This window comes from Lepus europaeus, chromosome 23 (genome assembly GCF_033115175.1).
Source record: "Lepus europaeus isolate LE1 chromosome 23, mLepTim1.pri, whole genome shotgun sequence".
Classification (NCBI taxonomy): Eukaryota; Metazoa; Chordata; class Mammalia; order Lagomorpha; family Leporidae; genus Lepus; species Lepus europaeus.
This window is the reverse complement of record NC_084849.1, coordinates 22,579,939-22,606,058: the sequence shown is the minus strand read 5'-3', so window position 1 is coordinate 22,606,058 and position 26,120 is coordinate 22,579,939. Positions and strand designations below refer to the sequence as shown.

The 26,120-nt window shown below is 50.4% G+C and overlaps 1 protein-coding gene across 6 annotated transcripts in view; it reads left to right on the top strand.

Annotated features, from left to right (window-relative positions):
* Positions 1-25,449, top strand: part of THOC5 (THO complex subunit 5) — a 46,571-nt gene extending 21,122 nt beyond the window's left edge. For 4 of the 6 annotated variants that reach the window (XM_062182620.1, XM_062182619.1, XM_062182622.1 and 1 more), the window contains 13 exons: positions 636-671; positions 1,781-1,858; positions 2,723-2,763; positions 3,001-3,100; positions 6,397-6,505; positions 11,588-11,689; positions 12,584-12,680; positions 13,137-13,251; positions 14,471-14,574; positions 14,730-14,817; positions 19,224-19,339; positions 19,928-20,118; positions 24,632-25,449. In XM_062182620.1, the coding sequence (XP_062038604.1) occupies positions 636-671; positions 1,781-1,858; positions 2,723-2,763; positions 3,001-3,100; positions 6,397-6,505; positions 11,588-11,689; positions 12,584-12,680; positions 13,137-13,251; positions 14,471-14,574; positions 14,730-14,817; positions 19,224-19,339; positions 19,928-20,118; positions 24,632-24,695 (1,241 nt within the window). In that variant the 3' untranslated portion in view covers positions 24,696-25,449. Of the gene's footprint in view, positions 1-635; positions 672-1,780; positions 1,859-2,722; positions 2,764-3,000; positions 3,101-6,396; positions 6,506-11,587; positions 11,690-12,583; positions 12,681-13,136; positions 13,252-14,470; positions 14,575-14,729; positions 14,818-15,268; positions 15,415-19,223; positions 19,340-19,927; positions 20,119-24,631 lie in introns of those variants that run through there. The other 2 variants (XM_062182623.1, XM_062182624.1) reach the window with 2 other exon arrangements.
* Positions 25,450-26,120: the final 671 nt, after the last annotated feature.

Sequence of the window (26,120 nt, the reverse complement as noted above, 5' to 3'; positions counted from 1 at the left end):
GCACTGCCGCCCAGGAGAGCGCCCCGTCCCTGCTCAGAAGCCCTCAGGTGACAGATGCTGCCTCCCCTCGCATTGCCTAGCATCTAGCATGACTGATTTGACTAGCTGATCTGAGGCTGAACTAACCTGACGGGCATTTCAGAAAGTGGCTTTGATTTTCCTGAGCCTGGCTGGATGGCTGTGGGGTGCAGCACGCAGGCTACTCTGGGCTCCCAGGTGCTCGCCCTAGCAAGGCACGCTTGGCCAGTGGATCAGCGCCTCTTGTTCTGCTTCTGGGGGCGGGGCCTGGTGAACGTGGGTTCCAGCCAGCTCTCCTGGGCTTTCACCACACCCTAAACAGGCTGCATGTGATTGCAGTGAGTTGCTAGGTCAGGGGATGCATCCCCTATGCTTACGGGCAGCCTGTGATTTCGCTAGGGTTTTGAGGAGTTTTTGCCTCTTGCTCTGACGCAGCTTTCCCCCAGCACCTGAACTGTTCCCTGGCCCCCGGCATCACACAGGCATGTATTGCACCAGTGCATGCCTCTCCTTCTGCCAGGAGCCCCCACACATTACTATCTCTCTTCTTGTGTCTTCCTGGCCCCTCCCGTCCTCTCCCTGCCCATTGTTCTCCCTCCTGTCTCCATCATCATCAGCTCATATGAAATCCTCCTCCCAGCCCCCTAGACAGGGTGAGTACTTTTCTTCTTTTGTGTATAAATCTCAGTCTATTTCCACTCCTGTTTTCCTGTAGAAGTACAAGATTAAATGACTGAAAAAAATAGTCCAACATTTGCCAGTGGAGGATGGGGCAACCAGAGACAAGGCAGGGGCTGGCCACTTGCAGGAAGTTTCTCATCCCTCCTTAGTGTGGCTGGGCAGATTGTTTGGGCTCCTAGGACTGTCTGTACTCTTTAAGGGTGGAGCAGAAGAGATGGTGACCTGTCTGGGCTCATGATCCTAGACCCCTAGAGTTTCAGAAAGGGGCCCCAGAGGTAGGACCTAGCAAGGTGTTGGACCTGATGTGTGGAACAGGCCAAGCTCAAATTGAACAGACCTGGTCTTGAATCCTGGCTGGGATGTAACTTCTGTGAGCCTTAACTTTCTCATGTATAAATGGCTGTAAAAGTACTGCCCCTGAAGGTTATGGTGAGGATTAAAAATGAATATTTAAATATAGATTTATTATTAAAATTATAAACATCAGCACATTTAGTCCTCACCACTTAACAGGATAGCTACTGTTTGTCAAGCTCCCATTTCATAGGTGTAGAAACAGGCTTAGAGCAGCGTCGTAACTTTCTAGGTTATGTGTTTGTGAGCTGGTGGGACTAGACTATAGGGTCCAGGTCCCCACCCTTGCCACCTTCCCACTGCCTCCCAGTTACATGACACAGTGCCAGCCAGGTGCTTGGTATCGTGCAGAGTAGTGAATAAGTGCTTGGCCAGGTGAGAGCTGCTGTTTCTGGGCTCTGCACAGGTATGGGCTTCTGCATGTGAACCTTTAAGAATTAGCCCAAGAGTTCCACGTAGCTTAGGCTCTTAGTTTGAATTTCTGGGCTTTGGTGCACACCTGGAAAAAGGCTTAGGGGATGCTTGTCTGGGAACCTGCAGTTTGGGTTCTTTGTTCTCTTTAAATGATGGAAAAGAATTGTAAGTTTTCTTCCTTGTTCCACTTAATCTGGAGAAAGGGCTCCCACTCTAGTCAGGCAGAAGCAAAAGAAATGCATCCCCAGAGCTGGCCCTGCCTGGCCTCCGCCTTCCCAAGTGACTTTCCCATGCAGCTCTTTCTTGCCCACAGATAAGACGTTGTCTGTGGCGATCGAAGGCAGTGTGGATGAAGCCAAGGCTCTGTTCAAGCCTCCTGAGGACTCTCAAGGTAATGTGGTTGTGCTGCCTCTCCTAGGGCCACCAGGCCACCCCAAAGACCTCTGCGTAGGAAGCACTCTGGGGGAGATGGGGAGAGCTCTTTCCTGCATTCACAGAGAGCTGCCTTTGGAGGGCAGCCCTGCCACCTGCTTCCTCACCCTGGGGGAGGTCCTTAACATTTCTAAGCCTCAGGTTACTTGTTTGTAAAATTACTGTTATGTGGGTAGAGTGAGGAAGTGCACACAGAGCCCTTAGTGACATGCCTGGTACATAACAGCTCCTCAGCTTATGAGATCATTCCTTGTATTACCATTGTTACCCTGTCACCAGTGGGAGGGCCAGTCCTCCATAGAAATGACAGTAGACAGCCCTTTTGGAACGCAGAAGTGGCGGATTTAACGTCGTTCTTTTAATTTTATTAATTTATTTGAAAGGCAGAGAGAGAAAAAAGAGATGTGTCCACTGTTCATTCCCCAAATGCGCACAGTAGCTGGGGCTATGCCAGTCTGAGGCCAGGAACCCAGAACTCAGTCCTGGTTTCTCATAGAGGGTGCAGGGTCCCGCCCTCTTGAATCAGGTGACACGGTAGCAGACAGCTGGAACTGGAAGCTGAGCTGGGACTGGAGTCCAGGCACTCCACTGTGGGATACGAGGGTTCAGGTGGGCTCTTAACCACTGAGCCGAATGCCCACCCCTCAGTTTTCTTTCCTGTCATTTCCATGTTTTCTGTACTGAATAAAAACACCTTTATGTATTCTAAAGAATCCATTTATAGAAGACAGGGTCTAGGCCCCTTGAGTCCCTGTGGTCTGGGTGGGCTGCGGGGACTGTTGGAGCCCTCTAACCCCCCTCTGCCCTGTCTGTGTGGCTGCAGATGACGAGAGTGACTCTGATGCCGAGGAGGAGCAGACCACGGTGAGAGCCCTTTCCTCTCTGGGGGCATCGGCTGCACTGGGCCCTGCTTGTTGGCAGCACCTGCTTCCCCAGAAGCAGAGAAAGAGTTTGAGAGGACCAGCTGCTGGGAGGGGCACCTGGCAGCCGCTGAGCCAGAGTAGCAGGTCACAGGAAGCCGAGCAGAGACCTCAGGTGGGAGGGACAGGGTGGGAGAGTCCCAGGGCCAGTGCTCATGAGTCCACTCTTTCCTTGTTCCAGAAACGCCGGCGGCCCACACTGGGGGTTCAGTTGGACGACAAGCGCAAGGAGATGCTGAAGCGGCACCCGCTGTCCGTCATGCTGGATGTAAAGTGTAAAGGTCCGCCTTCCTCACTCTGTTCTGGGGACCCACAGCCTGACGCTTTGCCAGCTCCCGGGGCAGAGGCCCGGCGAGCCAGAGGGCTTCGTGCTGCTAAAGGATTCCTGTTTGCCAGGAATCCTTGTTTATTACACACAGAGGGTGGTGTTGATGGTGGTGGTGGTTTTAAATTTATAACCATAGCAACACAGCAGCAAAACTCGAGACTTGGAAATGAAGCTTGGTAAAAATGTACCTCTGTGTGAATTTGACAAGTCAGATACAGAGAACAAGGTACAGGCAAATGCAGGCTTTGAGTGACATGACCAGTGTGCTTAATTGAATACATGTAAGTACAACTGTGCATTCTACAGAGATTGGTATTGGAAGGTAGTGTGTGGTCAGGCATCCCAGCAGCATAAGACTTGGCATGGACTTTTAAGTGTCCCTCTTACCCAGGCTCTCAGATGCCAATCCTGCTCTTACCTCCAAGGATAGCTTTGTGACAGATCACTTATGTGTGTGGTGGGAATATTCTGTACACTGGAAGCTTTCATGCAAGTTTGTATTTATCATCTTCTTTATTTTATTTTTTCAAGATTTTATTTATTTGATAGATTTACAGACAGAGGGAGAGATAGAGAAAAAGGTCTTGGGGCTGGCGCTGTGGCGTAGTAAGTTAATCTTCCACCTGTGGCGCCAGCATCCCATACGGGTGCCAGTTCTTGTCCTGGCTTCTCATCTTCTGATTCAGCTCCCTACTGATGGCCTGGGAAAGCAGTGGAAGATGGTCCAAGTGCTTGGGCCCCTGCACCCACATGGGAGACCTGAAAGAAGCTCCTGGCTCCTGGCTTTGGATTAGCTCAGTGCTGGCCGTTGCAGCCATTTGGGGAGGGAACCAATGGATGGAAGACCTGTCTGTCTGTCTCTCCCTCTCACTGTAACCCTACCTCTCAAATAAATAAATATATATATTTTTTAAAAAGGTCTTCCATGCACTGGTTCACTCACCAAATGGCCGCAATGAGCCGATCAGGAACCAGGAGCTTCTTCCAGGTCTCCCACATGGGTGCAGGGGCCCAAGAACTTGGGCCATCCTCTACCGCTTTCCCAGGCCATAGCAGAGAGCAGTTGAGACACAAACTGGCACTTATATGAGATGCCAGCACTGCAGGTGGAGGCTTAGCCTACTATGCCACTCTGCTGGCCCTTTGTTTTTTATATAAATGGAAATGCAGTTTCCACAGTGATCTTCTTTGCCTTTTCTTCTTATTTTGAGATAATTATAGACTTTAGAAGAATTGTAGGGTGTTAGAGGGATAGAGGGGATGGTGAATGGGTGCAGGGGTTTAGTTGGATGGGAGAAATAACCTCGAATGTTCTGTAGCACAGTGAGATAATTTTGAGCAGTATTTCTTTTTTTTTTTTTTTTTTTTTTTTGACAGGCAGAGTGGACAGTGAGAGAAAGAGAGAAAGGTCCTCCTTTTGCCGTTGGTTCACCCTCCAATGGCTGCCGCGGTAGGTGCGCTGTGGCCGGCGCGCTGTGGCCGGCGCACCGCGCCGATCCGACGGAGCCAGGTGCTTCTCCTGGTCTCCCATGGGGTGCAGGGCCCAAGGACTTGGGCCATCCTCCACTGCACTCCCTGGCCACAGCAGAGAGCTGACCTGGAAGAGGGGCAACCGGGATAGAATCCGGCGCCCCAACCGGGACTAGAACCCAGTGTGCCGGCGGAGGATTAGCCTGTTGAGCCCCGGCACCGGCCCCCCCGTGAATATTTCAAAATAGCTAGTAGAATTTTGAATATCCCCAACCTGAAGAAATGATGTCTGAGGTGGTAGATAGGAGAGTTACCTTGATCTGATCATTGTACTGTGTATACATGTATTGAAATGTCACCCTGTACCCCATAGATATATTTAATTACTTTGTGTCAATTAGGAATTTTATATATTTTGAAAAGATTTGTAAAGATAATATAGAGTCCCCACATACTGTTCATTTAGCTTCCCCAAAGTTACCAGCTGAATTAACTATCAGACAGTTAGCAAAGCCAGTGTCAGTTTCATTGCTCCTATACCATTAAGCAGACTATAGAACTTGTCTGGCATTCCCTTATTTTTCCACTCATCCTTTTTCTGTTGGGATCCAAGGCAGGATCTGTCACTATATTTAGTTGTCATACTCCGTAGTCTCCTCCAGGTGGTGACAGTTCTTCATTCTTCTCTATTTTTTTTAAAGGGGTTAATCCTTTTTTTTTTTTTTTTTCCTTAAGATTTATTTATGTATTTGAAAGTCAGAGTTGCAGAGAGAGAGAAGTCTTCCACCCTCTGGTTCACTCCCCTGTTGGCCACAATGGCCTGGGCTGCACTGATCCAAAGCCAGGAGCCAGGAGCTTCCTCCAAGTCTTCCCACACAGGTGCAGGGGCCCAAAGACTTGGGCCATCTTCCACTCCTTTCCCAGGCCATAGCAGAGAGCTGGATTGGAAGTAGAGTAGCTAGGACTCGAACCGGCGCCCATATGAGATGCCAGCACTGCAGGCGGTGGCTTTACCTGCTATGCCACAATGCCCCCCACACACACTTTTTGTTGTTTAAGATTTCTATGTTTATTTGAGAGAGTTACAGAGGAGAGGCGGAGGCAAAGGGATAAAGAGAGGTCTTTATCCACTGATTCACTCCCTAAATGGTCACAACAGCCGGGGCTGGACCAGGATGAAGCCAGGAGCCAGATGTTTCTTCCAGATATTGCATGTGGGTGCAGGGACCCAAGGACTTGGACCATCTTCCACTGCTTTCCCAGGCACATTAACAGGGAGCTGCATTGGATAGAGCATCTGGGACTTGAACCGGTGCCCATATGGGATGCCAGGGCTACAGGTGGCAACTTAACCCACTATGCCACAGCACTGGCCCCAATTCTTTCCTTTTCTTTCAAGACCTTGATTGAGTGAGGTTACGGACATGGGAAAGCATGCCACAGCTGTGGTCACTGTCACATCACACTGAGGGTACATAATGTCACTGTCTCTTGTTACTACTGATGATGACCTTGGCCACGTGGCTTCCTTTCCACATTGTATTTGTTAGAAGCAGAATCACTGAGTCGAGCCCATACCCAAGGGTGCTTCTTAGAGGGAAGCAAAGAATTGGTAGACATGCTCGTTGCTGTTTTTTTTATCAAATATTACATTACTGTTGCATTTCAGCTTTTATAGTAAAAGGCCATAAAACCACTTGGTGTTTCTGTGGCACTGTTGACTCTGCTTTATGTGTGTGACTCATACATTGTCCCTTCCGTTCTCAACCCCTGCTGCAGATGACAGTGTGCTTCACCTGACCTTTTACTACCTCATGAACCTCAACATCATGACAGTGAAAGCCAAAGTGACAACCGCCACGGAGCTGATCACTCCCATCAGTGCAGGGTACTGGGCAGGCATGGTGGGCGGGGGCCTGGGAGGGGCGTGTGCTGAGCGCCTGGGTGGAGCTGCTGTCGGTTCCTCCCTCTGGCTCTGAGGAGAATGGCTGTCATCTCTGTGTCCACAAGGCCCAGGAGTTCCGGCCCATCACTTGAGAAAGCACTCGCTGACTTTATTTGTGAAGTCCTCTTACTGTGAACAGTAGACATGATGACAGCGTCGTTATTTATTTGTTTAATTATGAATTTGAAGATTTATGTATGTATTTGAAAGGCAGAGATACCTAGAGAAGGGTGGGGGAGATATCTTCTATCTACTGGTTCACTTCTCAGATGGCTGGGGCTGCGCCAGGCCAAAGCCAGTGGTTTCTTCCAGGTTTCCCACATAGTTGGCATGGGCCCAAGTGCTTGTGCCATGTTCTGCTGCTTTCCTAGGTGCATTAGCAAGGAGCTGAACTGGAAGCAGAGCAGCTGGGACTCAGACCAGTGCTCTGATATGGGGTGGTGGCATAGCAAGCTGTGGCTTAACCCACTGCACTGTAACACTAGCCCTCAGAGTTGTAACCACTGCATAGTCGCCTGCACCTCTGTTGCTAGGACTTTCACTCTCCACCTCCGTTCAAGCCTAGGTTGTCCTTCCCTGTGTGGTGGGAGGAAGGCTGTGCTGGGTCCCAGCAGAGGGTGAACAGAGGCACAGTAACTACACAGCCTCCCCAGGGAACCCCTGACTATCCCTGTTCCACAGGCAGGGGTAGGGGGCAAGAACTGGCAGGCCCTGGGGTGACCCAGCCCCCACTTAGGTGAGCACTGCGGTGCTGGAGAAAGCACTGAGGCTCAGGCCTGGGGCCTGGGGTAGCAGGGCTCTTCCCATCCCATCCAGTCTGCTGACGGAAAGTGTCTCCTGGCTTTGAGACCCTGCCCGTCGACTCCACACTCCTTTTAGGCCACAGCAGCCTCGGTCCTCCTTGCGAAGCTGTCTGCCTGCCCTCAGTGTGTTTCCTCATTCTGTGCCCCTGGTTGTGATAATCCTTTCAGGGTACTTGTTAAGTCAGTTCTGGTGCTTAGCACAGACGAGGCACTTGGTAAATGACAGCTGGCTGATCATCACTGATGCTTTTTCACACTCACAGTAGCTCTACCAGGAATCTGGCTCTGGACACAGGTAAAGAGGAAAGCCTTAACTAGTGTCAGTCTGGCCCTGCAGCACTGTGCTATACTCTGGGCATCTCCAGGTGGGCCCTGACCCCAAAGAAAATGCCAGGGGGGAAACAGGATTGGATTTTTCTTTTTAAGGATTTATTTTATTTATTTGAGAGACTCAGAGAGGGAGAGATAGAAAGATCTTCCATCCACTGGTTTGCTTCCCAAATGGCCACAATGGCTGGAGCTGGGCCAATCTGAAGCCAGGAGCCAGGAGCTTCTTCTGGGTCTCCCATGTGGGTGCAGGGGCCCAAGGACTTGGGCTATCTTCTATTGCTCTCCCAGGCCATAGCAGAGAGCTAGATCGGAAGAGGAGCAGCCGGGACATGAACTGGTGTCCATATGGATGCTGGCGCTTCAGGTGGAGGCTTAGCCAACTATGTCACACCACCAGCCCCCCGGGGATACTTTTTAAAAAAATATAATCACAATCACAGTGTCACACTAGTGTCCAATATCCAGACAGGGTTCAGAGTGCCCAGATTTTCTCATAAATTTTTATTTTTATTTTTTTTGGCAGTGGTGATTTTGTTCTCATAGTTTGTATTTTGAATCTGGATCACAGTAAGGTCCGTGCATTATAGACGGGTAAAGCTTTCTCTGAGTTTTTGCCATTCATCTGTTGAGGAAAGTGGGTTGTTTGCTCTGTAGGTTCACCTTTGTCTGGATTTTGGTTGTTGTGTCTCTGTGGAACAGTTTAACATGTTACTCTTTGTCCTTGTGTTTCCTGCGAATTGATATCTAGATAGGCAGTTTGATCCCTCTGATTTTTTTTGCTGGGGAGAGGGCAGGAGTATGTTATACATTTTGTTTGACTCCTCCAGGGGGAGACACAGGCTGACTCTTTTTGTAATGTTAGCAGCACACTAACAACTATTGACAACTATTGCCTATATCTGTTCATTCATTAGGGAATTGATGTTTCTAATACAGACATTTTAATCAGAATTAGATTAACATTGCTGAGTTTTCCTTAAGAAATTATTTTCCAGATTGATCTTCATTAGGCCATTTTAATGAATTTTTCATTAATCCATTAAAATTTTTTTAAGATTTATTTATTTATTTGAAAGGCAGAGTTACAGAGAGGCAGAGAGAGTGAAAAAGGTGTTTCATCGACTGGTTCACTCCCTAGATGGCCACAACAGCCGGAGCTGCGCTGATCTGAAGCCAGGTGCCAGCAGCTTCTTCTGGGTCTCCCACGTGGGTGCAGGGGCCCAAGGACTTGGGCCATCCTCCACTGCTTTCCCAGGCTATAACAGAGAGCTGGATTGGAAGTGGAACAGCCAGGACCTTAACCTGTGCCCACATTGGATTCTGGCACTGCAGGCAATGGCTTCACCTGTTACGCCACTGCACTGGCCAAAATGTGGATATCTTAGCTTCTAGGCTACATGCCCTCTCCTCAACTATATTTAGTCATTTTCCAACCATGCGTCTTTTTTTTATATATATAAGATTCATTTATTTATTGTAAAGGCAGAATAACTGAATGGGAGTTATTCCATTCACTGGTTCCCTCCCCAAATGGCCACAACGACCAGGGATGAGTCAGGCCGAAGCCAGGAGCCAGGAACTCTATCCAGGTCTCCCACCTGGGAGGCAGGGGCCCAGGATCTCAGGTCATCTTCCATTGCTTTCCCAAATGCATTAGCAGGGAGCAGGATTAGAAGTGGAACAACTGAGAGTGGACCAGTGGTGCGATATAGGATGCAATGGCTTAACCCACTGTCCTGCAACACCAGCTCCTCAGCTGAGATTTTTAATCTCTTTTCCATCAAAACCTTGTAACAGCGTCCAGCACTGTGGAGCAGCAGGTTAAGCCACCGTCTGCAGAGCCAGCATCCCACATGGATGCTGGTTCAAGTCCCGGCTGCTCCACTTCTAATCCAGCTCTCTGCTATGGCCTGGGAAAGTAGTAGAGGATGGCCCAAGTGCTTGATTCCCTGTACCCGAAGGAGAGGCCTGGAGAAAGCTCCTGGCTCCTGGCTTTGGATTGGCCCAGCTTCAGCCATTGTGGTCATTTGGGGAGTGAACCAGTGGATGGATGACCTCTCTCTCTATCTCTCCATCTCTCTGTCGGTAACTCTGCCTTTCAAATAAATAAAAATCTTTTTTTTTTTTTTTTGACAGGCAGAGTGGATAGTGAGAGAGAGAGACAGAGAGAAAGGTCTTCCTTTTTGCCGTTGGTTCACCCTCCAATGGCCGCTGCGGCCGGCACATCGCGCTGATCCGAAGCTTGGAGCCAGGTGCTTCTCCTGGTCTCCCATGCGGGTGCAGGGACCAAGGACCCGGGCCATCCTCCACTGCCTTCCCGGGCCATAGCAGAGAGCTGGCCTGGAAGAGGGGCACCCGGGATAGAATCTGGCGCCCTGACCGGGACTAGAACCCGGTGTGCCGGCGCCGCAAGGTGGAGGATTAGCCTGTTGAGCCAGCGGCGCCGGCCAATAAAAATCTTAGAAGAACAAAAAAGCACCTTGTAACATAGATTTAACTAATGGAATAGTTTTTCATTTGGGTGTTAGATTTTTATGACTATAAACAGCCTCTGCTTTTCTGCCTCTTTTACCAAATTCATTTGTCCTGAGCTCCATGTTATCGAGAAGGTTTGATTCTTCATTAGGTTTTGTCAGTAAAAGCCCTTCCATGCAGCGTGGGTCCTGTTTTAATTTGGTCAGTTAGCAGTAGTCACTAAACACTAGCCCCAGACATGTGTTCTCTAGGCAGCTCTTGTGAGGCAGCACAGGTGGCAGAGACATGGTCTGGGGTGCGTGGTGAGACTGAGAATAGGGAAGGGGCAGTAGGAGCAGCATGTCCCCGCCTGCGTGCTCCTCATGCAGATGGAGAGAGATGAAGGAGAACCCCTGTGGTTCAGGGCAGGAGGAGGCCTGTCGTCCTTTGTGATACAATCACCACCTCTTCTCTGTCACCTTAACCACAGCCTGTGCCCTAACCATCCCAGGTGGATAGCAATCTGTCGCTGTCTCTTTCTGCTTACGACACTGGGTCACCTTGTCGCCAATGCTTATGATAATATCTTTCTTTAGGCATATAATGGAGTCCTTTTTTATGTGATTAGCATGAGATTTGGTCAAAGTGAGACACATACCAGAGCTGTGCACTTACTGTCTCTAGGTTGGAAAGGAGTCTTCTGTGCTATTGCTGGTATCCTCGGATTTACCTCTGACACATAAGGCCCTGCCACCGTATCAATGTGTGTGTGTGTGTTTTTTTTTTTAAAGATTTATTTGTTTGAAAGAATTACAGAGCGAGAGCGATAGAGAGAGAGAGAGAGAGAATCTTCCATCTGCTGGTTTACTCCCCCAGTGGCCCCAACAACCAGATCTGGCCCAGGCTTCAGCCTGGAGCCAGGAATTCCATCTATCCATCCTAGTCTCCCACATGAGTGACGAGGGCCCAAGTACTTGGCCCTTCTGCTGCTCTCCTAGGTACATTAGTAGGAAACTGAATCAGCTCTGGAGCTGATACAGAGTGTGGCATTGCAGGCCACAGTTTAACCCACTGTGCCACAGCACCTGCCCACACCATATAATAATTGAAGGAAGACTTTTTTTTAAATTGGTGGTTAAGAGTACTGCTCTCTGTGATCAGCACAAAACCTGCTTCTAGCTTTTACTCGCAGTGTGATCGTGGAAAAGCCGTAGCTTTCAAAGCCTTGAATCTCCTCTTAGAATGGAAATGATAATCCTGCCTCAGGGTTGTGAGACTCCAGTGTCCTTGAGCACATAAAGGAACTGGCCCACAGGAAGCAGTAAGTGGTGGCTCCAGTCATCTGTGAGAGGGGACATTACCACCCCCATAAACCAAGTCTACCCTGAGGCAGTACATTCACCGGCATTCTCACCGAGGTCTCTTTTCCCTTTTCCAGGGACTTGCTATCTCCTGACTCAGTCCTGAGCTGTTTGTATCCCGGAGATCATGGGAAGAAAACTCCGAATCCAGCCAATCAGTATCAGTTTGATAAAGTTGGGTGAGTGAGCAAGCAGCATTCTACCTCTCCCAGGCTCTCAGCTTCTGTATGTGGCAGCTCAAGCCCAAGCAGGCGGCCTGTTAGGGCCAGAGTCCACCAAGAGGCAGGCACGACCCAGGGTAGAAGGGACACTTGCCCAGTGTCACTTACAAGTTAAAGGGACGTCATGAAAGGCAGGAAGAATCAAAACTTGGGGAACATAAGAGCAGGTTTTGTTGTATCACATGATAGAATAAAAGCAATATTTTAACTCTCAGATTAAAAATTTATAAATTAGACTGTTGAAGACATCAGTATGCTGCTTTTTTACTGTTTTTTTTTTTCTTTCTTTTAAGATTTATTTTATTTAAGTGAAAAGCAGAGCTAGAGAGTTAGAGACAGAGAGAGGGGTCTTCCATCCACAGGTTTACTCCCCAAGTGGCCACAGATCTGAAGCCAGGAGCCAGGAGATTCTTCTTTGTCTCCCACATGTGTATAGGGGCCCAAGCACTTGGGCTGTGCTCTGCTGCTTTCCTATGCACATAAGCAGGGAGCTGGATTGGAAGTAGAGTAGCTGAGACTTGAAGCAGTGCCCATATGGGCTGCTGGGGCTGCTGCCTGCGGCCTAACCCACTATACCACAGCACCAGCCCCAATATACTGCCTTTTTGTTCAAAATTTGCTAGTGAGTTGAAGGCTGCAAGAGGAGAAAGGGAAAATGAGTGTGGGAGAGATGAACTTCCCAACAGGGAAGTGAAGAAGTTAGGGGGCTTCTCTTGCAGCCTGGCTGTGAGCTGGGCTGAGCCTGAGGGCCTGGGCTTTTGTGAGTCATGGGAGCATGGGAGGAGGATTGCATCCCAGGACAGAGCAGAAGTAGATTATAAAGTCATTTCATTCTGTCGATTTTTTCTACAGCATCCTGACTTTGAGAGACTATGTACTTGACCTGGGTCACCCTTATTTGTGGGTGCAGAAGTTGGGTGGCCTCCACTTCCCCAAAGAGCAGCCCCAGGTATGTAGACTGAGCAGATCTCCCTAGCTTCTCTGCCGGGTGCCTTTCAGAGCTTTGAAGTAGCAGGATGTTTTCCTTTGGGGCTAGAACCTGTCATCCCCTTAGGACTGAGAGGTCCCCAGCCTCCTTGTACCGAGGTGGCTTTTGCCTTCTCCTTGTAGTCTCCTAGTAGTCATTACCCCATGGTAACTTGGGTCAATGCTGCAAGCTGTGCTGCCCTGTCTTGGGTACCAGGATGCCATGAACAAGGTGTGAGCAGAAGCTCAGGGTGCCTGACACCTTAGCAGAAGGCTGCTTTTTCTTGGGAACTGTTGTTCCTGCCAGGACTCAGTGTCTGGCCCCTGGGGTTCCTGAAAGGCACCCGCCTTGAGGCATGGATGGCCTGGCTGCCGCAGACAGACAGTGCCTGGAGAAGAAGCGGAGATTCCGACGTGTGTCTTTTGCTGTTGTTCACAGCACACTGTGGTTGCTGACCACTCGCTGAGCGCTAGCCACATGGAGACCACCATGAAGCTGCTGAAGACCAGGGTGCAGTCCCGCCTGGCCCTCCACAAACAGTTTGCATCCCTGGGTAAGCTGGTGCTGGAGCATACACCCACTCAGACACCGGGGGTCACAATGACTTAACCTTTCATTCAGTACTCTTGAATTCTGCTGATGGGGCAGGGTTCCTGCCTTTTCCTAGCAGGGCTCTTGGCAGCTTCATCCAGGCAGAATCAGAGCTCCCTGCAGTCATCATAAAGCCTTTGAGTAGCACAAGGTCGTGGGTTGTTCAGGGGCAGGATCTCATCCTAGTCCAGTGTATCGTAGATCTGATGTGCATTCAACAGGTATTTAGTAAGAGCCTGATTCATGGCAGGCCCTGAGCATAGAACAGTGAAGGCAGAGGGGCCTGCCTTTGTGGAGCTCACTCCCAGCTTATGTGAGTAGAGCTGTCCAGGGAGCCACTCCCTCACCCCTTGCTGTAGGCCTGAGCTCATGTTCCCCACCTGCCTGTTCTCTTAAACTCCCAGGGGACTCTGATGAGCCACTGACCTGGGCAGTGCTGATATGGGGGTTTTCTTGTAGCTTACTCATTCAATAAATTCTTGGAAGGTGTCTATCATGCACCCAGCATCTGTAGGGTCATGGAGGGGGGCAGTGTCGGGGTCACTGCGGTCTAAAAGAGCTACTACTGTCAGGAAAGGCATAGGATTTCCAGGGCCCATCTGTAGACCCTGCCCCAGGCCAGCTCTGGGCTTGCAATGGGCAGTGATATTTTCAGAACAGCCTCTCCTGTGCCCAGCCCTTGGTCTCCATCAGCGCTGCTGACTTGTGTCCGCAGATTGGATGATTGTCATCCCTGACGGCCTTTGCTGTGTTGGCGTCTTTGCTTATTGAAATGCTGACAGGAATTTACCCTCAGCGGTTCTCCAGGTCTGCCTTGGAGGAACTGACACAGAACACCTCTGTCATTTCCTCCATCAAGGTCAGCTGTGAAAACAGCCCTCTCAGCTGTCTGGCCTAATGAACAGTCACAGCTGCAGGGCCGTGGTTTTGGCCGCAGGGCTTTTTGTTTTGCCCTGTGAATGCTGGCGCCAGATCTGGCCAGGACCACAGCCCTGGGTGAGGGTCAGCGGGTGTCCCTGTTCTCTTTGGCATATGTTGACCTCACTACATCTTGAGTGCCAGGTGTACCTGGACAGCTGGCAGGGCCATCTGAGCCCTCCAGAGAGCCCCAGGAGGATGCTGTTCGCCCAGCTGTGACACCTCATTCTACCTGTGACACCACCTGTCTGGCTCTCTTTTAGAGCATGGCATTGTACCAGTTACCAGTGATTGCCAGTACCTCTTCCCTGCCAAGGTTGTCTCTCGCCTGGTGAAGTGGGTGACGATTCCCCATGAGGATTACATGGTAGGTGGAGGAATGACAGGTTTCTCTTACTGGCCGGCTGGGGGAGGAGGGGATATGTAGACTGTGTCACCTTTCAGCCCCTGCCCTCTGTTGGGAGGGCAGGGAATTGACCAGAGAAGCCAGCATGTCACTTCTTGTCCACTGTCCTGTTCTAGGATCTCCATTTCACCAAAGACATTGTGGAGGCGGGACTGGCAGGAGACACCAATCTCTACTACATGGCGCTCATCGAAAGGGGCACAGGTAATTGCTCTGAGGTCCGCAGTGCTCCTGAGGCCAGGGGCGCCTGGAGGAAGCAGCTGATCCTGGAATGCTGCTGTGAGGACTTAGAGAGCAGTGGTCTTGGAGCCCTGCTCCTCCAGGACTTGTGCCGTGCAGCACCGTCACACACGTGCTTTACCTCACTGACCCTCCCGACCGTCCTGGTGGTAGTGAGAGCATTTCTGTTGTATAGGTGAGGAATCTCAGGCTTGCTCACCAGCCCAGTCTGGCCTCTACGCCTCTTCTCTCCGCCCTTTGTTTTAGCACTAGTTGGCATCAGGCATCCCATTCCGCCCCTTCACAGCAGGAGAGGGTAGTCTCTGTAAAGGGCAGGGGCCGAGGACCTCCCTGCCTCGTCCACCGTCCCTGCCTCTGCTGTAGAGGCATCGGAAGCTGTGTTTCTCACTCTTCTCCTGGGCTCTGACCCTGCCAGGGCGTCCCACTGGAGCCACCCAGATGCTGCACCCCGGCTGTGGTGCTGTTGTCCCTCAGCCTCGGCAAGCCTGGCACTGGCCACAGGATCGGACCCCGAGGCGGGGCACAGTGGCCATCAGCGGAGGCAGCTGTCACTTGTTCTGGGTGAGTCTGCTGTTGCTCTGACTGCCTGAGGCTGGTACTTAATGAGGAAAGAAAGCTAATTAGCTCCCAGTTCTGAAGGCTGGGATCCAGTGGTTCTGTCCGTCTGACCTCTGGTGAGGGCTTCATGGCAGATGGCATCACAGTGGTGGCAGCTGCACGGAGCAGGGCAGCCTGGCAAGAATGGAAGCCACATGTCCGGGGCCAGCCTTGCTCTTCCTGTGCCAGCCAGGGTCCCTCAGGAACTACACGAATCCCTTCCGAGGACAGCACCCCAGTGACCATCAATCACCGGCCCCTGGGCCCCACCTCCCCCTCTCAACATCGCTGCACTGAGGACCAGGCTTCTAACATAGGAAGCCTTGGGGGACAGTGTTCAAACTGCACCCAAACCCTAGCAAGTTGTAAGTGCAGGAAATGGAAGATGGGACACCTGGAACCAGAGTTTCTCTATCCCTCTTTGTTCCTTCTCTCTTTTTATTTTCTTCATATCCTTTAAAAAGTACTAGGAAGAAACTGAATATTTCGGATACAGCTGAGGCCGTCTAACACCACTTTGTTGGCTCCCTCCTAGTCGTTGACCACTGTCTGGAATTTGCACCTATGTTTCCCATCCTTTTTCCTCATCCCTGAAGAACATAGATTACTGTTTTGAAAGGGCACAAAAATCCAGCACAAGAAATTTATAAAGCCTCGGGGTAGGAAATTATTGGAAGAGATCACTTCTGCTTTCAGGTTGAGAAGCTGAAAGCTTGGAAAGGTAATAAGTATTTTAGATTAATATATGGAATGATTGGGATCATTAGCAGTTTCACTGGATGAGTTGTGAAATTTGAAAAACAGAATGATGAATAAGTGGGCAACAATTCCAAATATATATACTCCTTAAGTCATTTTATAGCAGGCCAATTTACAAGTTTTATATAGTAAGGATTAGAAACAAAAAACTGAGAGACAAATCCAGAAATAGGTGCTAGCTATTATGACAGATGTGACACAACAGCAGAGAAAGGAATCTTAATAATCTTTTAAAGATTTATTTATTTATTTATTTATTTGAAGGGTAGAGTTACAGAGAGAGAGAGAGAGAGAGACCTACATCTGCTGGTTCATTTCCCAAATGGCCACAATAGCCAGAGCTGGGCCAATCTGAAGCCAGGAGCCAGGAGCTTCCTCCAGTTCTCCCAGTTGAGTGCAGTGGTCCAAGTACCCGGGCCATCTTCCCCTGCTGGAACAGAAGTGAAGCAGCTAGGATTTGAATGAGCACCCATATGGGATGGCAATGGCTTTACCCGCTATGCCACAGTGCTGGCCCCTAAATTTTTTCTTTTCATTAGAGAGAGTGAGAGAGATCCCATATGATGATTCAATCCTCAAATACCTACAACAACCAGAGTTAGGCTGAGCTAAAACTCGGAGCTGGGAATTCAGTTTGGGTCTCCCATATGAGAGGCTCAGCCACCATAGCCACCACCTGCCTTCCTGTATTGGTAGGAAGCTGGAATCATAAGTGGAGCTGGGATCCAAACCCCAGGCAATTTGGTATGGGATGTATGTGTCCCAAGAGCAGCTGGAACACGAACTGGTGCCCATCTGGGTTGCCAGCATCAGAGACGGCAGCTTTACCCACTACGCCACAGCACTGGCCCCTAGAATCACTTTTTAATAATACATTTTTTAGGCTGGCGCTGTGGCTCACTTGGCTAATCCTCCGCCTGCGGCGCCAGCACCCCGGGTTCTAGTCCCGGTTGGGGCGCCAGATTCTGTCCCGGTTGCTCCTCTTCCAGTCCAGCTCTCTGCTGTGGCCCAGGAAGGCAGCGGAGGATAGCCCAGGTTCTTGGGCCCTGCACCCGCATGGGAGACCAGGAGAAGCACCTGGCTCCTGGCTTCAGATCGGCGCAGTGCGCTGGCTGTAGTGACCATTTAGGGGGTGAACCAATGGAAGGAAGACCTTTCTCTGTCTCTCTCTCTCTCTCTCTCACTGTCTAACTCTGCCTGTCAAAAAAAAAAAAAAATTTTTTTTAAAAGATTCACTTATTTGATTGAAAGGCAGAGAGAGAGAGAGGTCTCCCATCCTCTGGTTCACTCCCCAGTTGGCTCAACGGCCAGAGCTGTGCTGATCTGAAACCAGGAGCCAGGAGCTTCTTCCGGGTCCCCCACGTGGGTGCAGGGGCCGAAGGACTTGGACCTTGTTCTGCTGCTTTCCCAGGCCATAGCAGAGAGCTGGATCAGAAGTGGAGTAGCTGGGACTCAAATGAGCGCCCATATGGGATGCCGGCACTGCAGGCTGCGGCTTTACCTGTTATGCCACAGCACCAGCCCCAATGATAAATGTTAATCTGCAAATCCTCTCCTGTCCTATGTTATGTGGGTAACTGGTAGAGAGTTAAAGCTTTCCCCCATAAATAACTGAAAAGAAGTGGCACACTTAGCCCCTTGGTAGGAAGGTTAAATGTCATCCTGATGAATTAGGCCATGGCTCTCACCAGAGAGGAAATGAGTGCATACAGAAATACAGATATCCTGCCATCAGGCAGTTCTGGTTAAACTCAGCACTGCTGCTGGGCAACTGTCAGGTGGTAGTGACGTTTCTGTTGTAGCTTCAGCTTTTTTTCACATAAAACAGGCACAAGACTAACAGTACCCATCTCATAGAATCATTGTGAGGGTGAAATGAAATGTGCATAAAGAGTTTGCATAGTGACTGCACTATTGGAAGGACTTCATGTTGGTATTAAAAAGAATTTCCAGGGCTGGTGCTGTGGCATAATGGGTAAAGCCACCATCTGCTTTGCCGGCATCCCATGTGGGCACTGGTTTGAGTCCCTGCTGCTCTGCTTCCGATCCAGCTCTCTGCTATGGCCTAGAAAGGCAGTAGAAGATGTCCCAAGTCCTTGGGCTCCTGCACCCACGTGCGAGACCCAGAAGAAGCTCCTGGCTTCAGATCAGCTCAGCTCCAGCCATTGCTAAGGGGTGAACCAGTGGTTGGAAGACCTTGCTCTCTCTGCCTCTGCTTCTCTGTAGCTCTGCCTTTCAAATAAATTAGTAAATCTTTTAAAAAATAATAAAATAAAAAGAATTTCAGGGGCAGGTGTTTGGCTAATGGTTGTACTGCCAGTTGGGACACCTGTACACCTGCATCTTGGTTTGATCCCTGATTCTGGCTCCTGATTCCAGCTTCCTCCTAATGTGGACCCTTGGAGGCAATGGTGATGGCTCCTGTAGTTGGGTTCCTAACACCCATGTGGAGCCCTGGGTTACAACTCCAACTTCGCCCTTTCCCCAGCCCTGACTGTTGTGGGCATTTGGAGAATGAACCAGTAGGTGGAAGCTCTCTCCCTCTCTCTGTCTTGCTCTTTCTTTCTCTCTCTCAAATTGAAGAAAAAACTTCATGTGACAAAAAAAAAAAAAAAATAGAGAAAATATATTTGCCTGATATAAAGTGTTGTTGTAAAGAAAGAAAGAATGGAAGAATCTTTAACTTGCTGGCAAATAAATAGCATTTAATCCAAAATTTTTTCAGAGTAGCAAATAGAACTCCTGGGCACATCCAAGGTGAACCAGACACAGAAGTCTACACCTTTGTGGCACAGTAAATAGGTCAAGGTCCTTAGGCCAGAGTTACCAGACCTTGTGTTCTGCAGCCTGGCAGATTCCGCCTTGGAGATTCTAGAACAGTTAGTCCCCTGATGTACTCTGCAGCATCACATTACGTGGAGCCTCCTGAGATGGCCACCAGGGTCCAGTGGAGAGGCTGCCACACTGGCGAGCTGGGTCTCAGAACTGATTGTTCCTCTTCTCTCCTCTCCCAGCCAAACTGCAGGCTGCTGTGGTGCTGAACCCTGGCTACTCCTCTATCCCACCTGTTTTCCAGCTCTGTCTGAACTGGAAGGGGGAGAAGACGAACAGCAACGATGACAACATTCGGGTAAGGCCTGAGCAGGTGACAGGAGGAGCAGGGAGAGCCCCTGGTGGAGGGAGGGCAGGAGCAGACTCTGCTGCCACTGAGAGTGTGGCACAGAGGGGCTTGGCAGGATTTGCAGGGTGTTCCGGAGCCTGCATGGCACAGTGGAGGAGAGAGCCTGACTGAGACCACCCGCTTAGTGAGATAAACTCAGAGGCCTGACAGTCACCCTGGAGTGAGGTTTTTTTATCTGGAGATATTGTGTCTGTTCTTGATGGTTATTTGTGCCTATTGATTTGAATTGACACAGGCCTCCTGGCCATGGCGCGTGTTTTTAATCCAAGCGCCTTCTGGCTTGGATCTTGAGATTCCTCCTCCCCACACCTCCATCTTGCTGGCTGTGGGCATGTGAGGCAGGGCAAGTAATGGTCAGAATTTAAGACTTTGTTGTCTTGAGGAGAGGGAGCCTCAGGTCAGCCCAGTCCAGCTTGCTGTGGTGGCCCAGCATCTGCAGACACCAGCCCTCAGGCCCAGCCAGGGACAGAAGCCTGACCTGCGAGGTCCCCTCTCTCAGGGAGGCAGTGCTGAGCTGCTGGCCTTCTCGCTGCACAGGCCATGGAGAGCGAGGTCAACGTGTGCTACAAGGAGCTGTGCGGCCCCCGGCCCAGTCACCAGCTCTTGACCAATCAGCTGCAGCGGCTGTGCGTGCTGCTGGATGTCTACCTGGAGACCGAGAGCCACGATGACAGTGTGGAGGGGCCCAAGGAGTTTCCCCAGGAGAAGATGTGTCTGCGGCTTTTCAGGTGAGGGGAGAGCAGGAGGACTGGGACTCTGGGGACTTCTCTGGGGCAGAGATGAGAGCCCTGGAGTAGGTGGGTCTCACTGTGCAGGGATCTGCCTGGAGGGCATGCGTGCTCCCAAGTGTGCTTGTGGAAATTAAAACCCTGCTGCTGGATTTCCTGGGGGGAGCCTGCGCCCTCCTTGCTGAAGGCTTCCCTGCTGCCTCCTCCCTTCAGCCTGGTCCCCTGTTCACCACACCCTCGGAGTGGCGCCTACCGAAAGAGCAGTGCTAGGCTGTGAGCCAGGAGGGCTTTGCTACACTTTCTGTACTTCCTGTGACAATGAGGTTTGCTTGCTTTTTACTGCCCGTGTAAGCGGTTTTAAGCTGCATCCTCATTGGTCCCCAGGAAGTCTTCTCTACCCCTGGGGTGCATCGCATCAAGTATGAACCACAGCTCTGGTCAGTCGGGCCTCACGGAAGGAACCAGCTGCAGTGGAAGAAAGACACACGTGCTCATCCCTGCCAGCTGGGTGACCGTAGAAGTGTCGCTTCCACTCAGCTTCTGAGCTCATTTCTAAATCTGAAGTCTGAAGTGGGCCGGCACCGCGGCTCACTAGGCTAATCCTCCGTCTGCGGCGCCAGCACCCCGGGTTCTAGTCCCAGGTAGGGCACCAGATTTTGTCCCAGTTGCTCCTCTTCCAGTCCAGCTCTCTGCTGTGGTCCGGGAAGGCAGTGGAGAATGGCCCAGGTCCATGGGCCCTGCACCCGCCTGGGAGACCAGGAGGGAGCACCTGGCTTCTGGCTTCAGATAGGCGCAGTGCGCCGGCCGTAGCAGCCACATGGGGGGAGAATCTCTCTGTCTCTCTCTCACTGCTTAACTCTGCCTGTCAAAATAAAGTCTGAAGTGAACTTTAATACCTTCTAGCTTATGATGAATTACAAATAGTTCATGTAAACCTTCCAGATGATTCGTGGTACAAGACCAGGGCTCAGAGTATGACAGCAGATCTTGACAGCCTGGTATTGAGTGTCTGGGCTCATGGTTCTTCCAGCTACTTTTCTCCTTGTTGCTGGGTCATTTCCTTCCCTTTCGTCCCTAATGTTCTTGTTCTTTAAGATCAGTTCTAAAACCCCAGCATCCACTGCTCAGGTGTCCCTTCCATTGGCGTAGGGGTTTGGGAGGAGTGGCGCGTGGGCTATCATCTGTTTCTAATTGAGACATCCTCTTTATTCCCTGTCAGTCTGAAGAGGACCTTCCCCACACCTTGTTCTTAGACAGCCAGTTTGTGCCCTGGAAGCAGTCCCAGCATCCTCCTGCCTTGTGTGGCACCTCTGCTGGCCAGGGTCATTGTGTTGTCTGCTAATAGATAGCTTCAGCTCCCAAGTGGCTGTTGGGAGATGGAGCTGGTGATCAGGAGTTGGTGCCTTCCCGCACCTGCCCTTCCTGGTGGATCTGGGAGACCTCAGCTGTTCCCACATGCCCAGTCTGCTGTAGCACATTTGCAGTGTGGAAGTTCTCACATGGCCAGTGCTTATTTCTACTTCTCTAATGGTTCCCGGGGGTCCCATTTCCAGAAGTGCTGTGATCCTCTGTACTCTGGCAACTCAGCTCCAATTAATTCCACAGCCTGTAGCTGGGAGATGTGAAGGATTAGGCCAGCTGCCTGGGGTGCAGAGTGCCGGTGTGGACAGCAGGAGACTTGCAGGCTGGCTCAGCCCCTGGCTGGAGACCATCAGGCAGTGGTTTGCCCATCTGCAGTCCGCCTAGATGAGCCTGGGTGACTGGGTGTTGCCAGAAAGACCTATTCCAGCTCCTACCTGTGCGATTAGGACACATATTTAGCCCCTTTGAGCTTCACAACTGCCTACCTCAGGCATGCTAGGAGGATGAAGGTAAATGCAATGGAGCGTGTATAGAGCCTGCCATGGTGCAGGCCAAGTAAGGCTTCAGCCTTTGGTGTTGAAATAAAAACCTCCTTACTCTCCTCTTTACAATCCCTGTTCTCTCTCCGTGTGATCTCCACCACCACCACCCAGCTGTTAGACCAAAATCAGGGTTTTACCCTCTGTATACCTCAGCCAGGGCTAGACCGGGAGCCAGGAACTCCATCCTGGTCTCCCACGTGGGTGGCAAGGACCCAAAGCACTTGGATCATCATCTGCTGCCTCCCAGGTACACAATAGCAGGAAGCTGGGTCGGAAGCAAAACAGCCAGGACTGGAGTCAGCGCTCTGATGTGGATTGCTAGTATCAGCAGAAGCAGCGTAGCCCTCTGTGCCACAACGCCAGCCCCTCTGGTTCCCATTGATGTCAGTGCTAGATCTACAGAAATGGGGGAAGAACTCTTTTGAGCTGAACATTGAGTGGGGTGGTGTGGAACAGGCTCCTCTGAAGCTTTGCTTGGGGGCTTGAATTCCAGGTAAAGCTCGGGCCAGGCTTCCCACCCAGGTTTTGCCTGGCCTGTCACAACTCAGCCTTCCTGTGGCATGTAGGCCTTGGCATCAGACCCAATTTTGAATTTTGACCTTGCTACTTCCAGGCGTGTTGTGTTGGGCAAATAGTTTGCCTCCTCAGCCTGTTCACCTATAAACCTTGTAAGATGGGAGCCTGCACCATGGCTCAGAGGTTTAGCTGGAGCCCACAATGCCAGCATCCCATATGGGCACCAGTTTGAGTTCCAGCTGCCTTACTCCTGAGCCAGCTCCCTTCTAATGCGCCTTGGAGGCAGCAGAGGATGGCCCAATTACTTGGGCCCCTGCACCTGTGTGGGAGATCTGGATGAAACTCCTAGCTTCAGCCTGTCGCAGCCCTGGCCGATGTGGCCATTTGGGGAATGAACCAGGGGGTGGAAGATCTCTTTCTTTCTTTCTCTTTCTGTAATTCTGCATTTCAGATAAATGTTTAAAGTAACAAAAACAGAAAATGTAAAATGATAGAAATAGCATTAAGAGGTAGTTAAGTACAGAGCACACAGCACTGTGCCAGATTATTTTCACTCCCAGCTATCTGCTTATGTGAGTATTGCCCTATAAAAAGAGATTATTAAAAATTCCTTTCTTAGTTTTTTACAAATTTATTTATTTACTTATTTATTTGAAAGTCACAGAGAGAGACAGAGACAGATCTTCCATCTGCTGGTTTACTCCCCAAGCTGCTGCAACAGCTGGAGCCAGGCTGATCCAGAGCCAGGAACTTCTTATGGGTCTTCCACATGGGTGGTAGGGTCCCAAGTACTTGAGCCATCTTTTCTGCTTTCCCAGGCACATTAGCAGGGAGCTGGAGCAGAAGTGGAGCAGCTGGGAATCTAACCAGCATCCATGTTGGTAGCAGCTTTACTGGCTATGCCACAGTGCTGGCCCCAAAACTTCTTAATTTTTTTAATTATAGAAATGTGTTTGTGGGGCTGGCGCCATGGCACGGTAGGTTAATTCTCCACCTGCAGCGTCAGCATCCCATTTGGGCACTGGTTCTAGTCCCGCTGCTCCTCTTCCAATCCAGCTCTCTGCTATGGCCTAGGAAAGCAGCAGAATATGGCCCAAGTCCTTGGGCCCCTGCACCCACATGGGAGACCTGGAAGAAGCTCCTGGCTTCAGATTGACACAGATCTGGCCGTTGCGGCCATTTGGGGAGTGAACCAACGGACGGAAGACCTACCTCTCTCTCTCTCTCTCTCTCTCTCTCTCTCTCTCCCCCCCTCCCTCCCTCCCTCCCTCTCTCCCTCCCTCTCTCCCTCTCACTGTCTGTAACTCTTACCTCTCAAATAAAATAAAATAAAATCTTTAAAAAAAAAAAAAAGAAATGTTTGTTGTTAGCCATATGAATAACTGGGGCAGCTGTTGGGCACAGTGGTTAAGCTGCCGCTTGCAGCAGCCCAGTACCATATCAGATGGAGTACCTGGGTTCAAGTCCTGGCTGTGCTTCTGATCTAGCTTCCGAGAGGGAAAGAGGGAGAGAGAGAGATCCTCCATCCATTGGTTCACTCCCCAAATGGCTGGGACTGAGCCAGGCCAAAGCTAGAAGCCAGCAGCTTCCTCCAAGTTTCCCACATGGGTGCAGGTGCCCAAGCCCGTGAGCCATCTCCCACTGCTTTCCCAGGCCATTAGCAGGGAGCTGGATCAGAAGTGCAGCAGGCAATACCATATGAGATGCCCACACTGAAGGTGGAAGATTAATCTATGCCACAGCCCCAGCCCCAATTAAAAAAAAAAAAATTAAAACATACAAATAACAAGGAACAGTCTAGAAACGGGGGGTATCTGAGCCCTATCCCCAGAAGTGCCCCCTGTCAGTGAGAGTTTTTGCATTTTCTGTTTTGTGTTTGCAAGCACATAGACATCTTTACAAAAATAACACCTCACGTATTATTCTACAGTCTGCCTTCTCACAAAGTCCTGTGTCGTGCAACTCTGCCACTTTTTTTTTTCTCTTTGCAACCACCTCGTATTCTTTTGTGTGAACGAAGCATAATTTACTTTGTCAGTCCAGAAGGCATGGTGTTAACTGCTCTACTGCTCTTCCATCTCCTGTTTCTCCAGGGGTCCCAGCAGGATGAAGCCGTTTAAATATAACCATCCTCAGGGATTCTTCAGCCATCGCTGACCTCCTGCTCCAGCTATCGTTTCCCGCAAAGCACCGCCGGAGTCCAGGGCCTCTGCTTCCTATTGTATTGCACGCGTGGCTCATGGTACTCTCCAGAGACACCAATTAAAGTGTCCCCTGACCCAGTGGTCTGTCTGTGGCTCCTTGTGGTGTGGAAGCATCTAAGAATAGATGTTTCTTATGTGGCCAAGAAAAGCAGAGTGCAAAAAGATTCCAGTTGTGCAGAGATGCTGCCCCATTTCCACGCACCTGTTTTCACAGGGGGTCCTTACCATCACGGTGTGCATCATCGTAGGCCCCTGCAGGCAAGAGAAGCCAAAGGCAGCAGAGCACAAGAAGCGAAAGCTCTGCTTCCTTCTACTCCCCTCTTTCCACCTCGCTTGCCAGTGCACTTGGTGGCTGAATTCTCGGATTGTTGGATGTTAATAAACATCTCACAGTGCAGCATGGAAAAGAAGAGGGGGCCGGTGCTGTGGCACAGCGGGTAAAGCTGCTGCCATCAGTGCCGGCATCCCATATGGGTGCTGGTTCGAGTCCCAGCTGCTCCACTTCCAATCCACCTCTCTGCTATGGCCTGGGAAAGCAGTAGAAGATGGCCCAGGTCCTTGGGCCCCTGCACCCACATGGAAGACCCGGAGGAAGCCGCTGGCTCCTGGCTTCAGATTGGCACAGCTCTGGCCATTGCAGCCATCTGAGGAGTGAACTAGCAGATGGAAGACCTCTCTCTCTCTCTGCCTTTACCTCTGTAACTCTGCCTTTCAAATAAATAAATAAATAAATAAGTTTTTTTAAAAAAAAGATCAATAGAGAGTAATTCTGAATCTTGTAGGATTTCATTAAGTTGATGAGGGTGATGTCAGAATCACACGTAGAGCCCGTGGCCAGTGAGAATGGCAGAACCAGCAGAGCGGACGTTGGAGGAGGATCTTCATGGAGAGGATGTCATCAGTGCCATCAGACACAACGGCTGGACTCTGAGAGGGTAAGAGAAGTCCTGGGAAATAGCCAGCACCCTTTAAGATGTTTGCGAGTGAGATTGCCTCATGATCATCCTGCCCTAGGCATCAGAGTGGGGGTGGCTGGGGTTTTGATTCAGCAGGTTAAGCCACACACGGGACACTGGCCACCCATATCAAAGTTCTGGTTCACGGCCGCCTCCACTTCTGATCCAACTCCTTGCAAATGCACCTGGGAAGGCAGCAGGTGATGGCCCAAGTACTTGGGTCCCTGTCACCCATGTGGAGATCAGGAAGATCAGGAGATCAGCCTGGCACAGCCCTGGCTCTTGTGCCCATTTGGGAAGTGAAGCAGCATATAGAAGACCTTTCTCTTTCTGTCACTTGATCAAATAAATCTTAAAAAAATAAAATGAAAAGATGGTGTATATTGTTCTTAGTTGTGTTTTTTTCTTTCTTTTTAAGATTT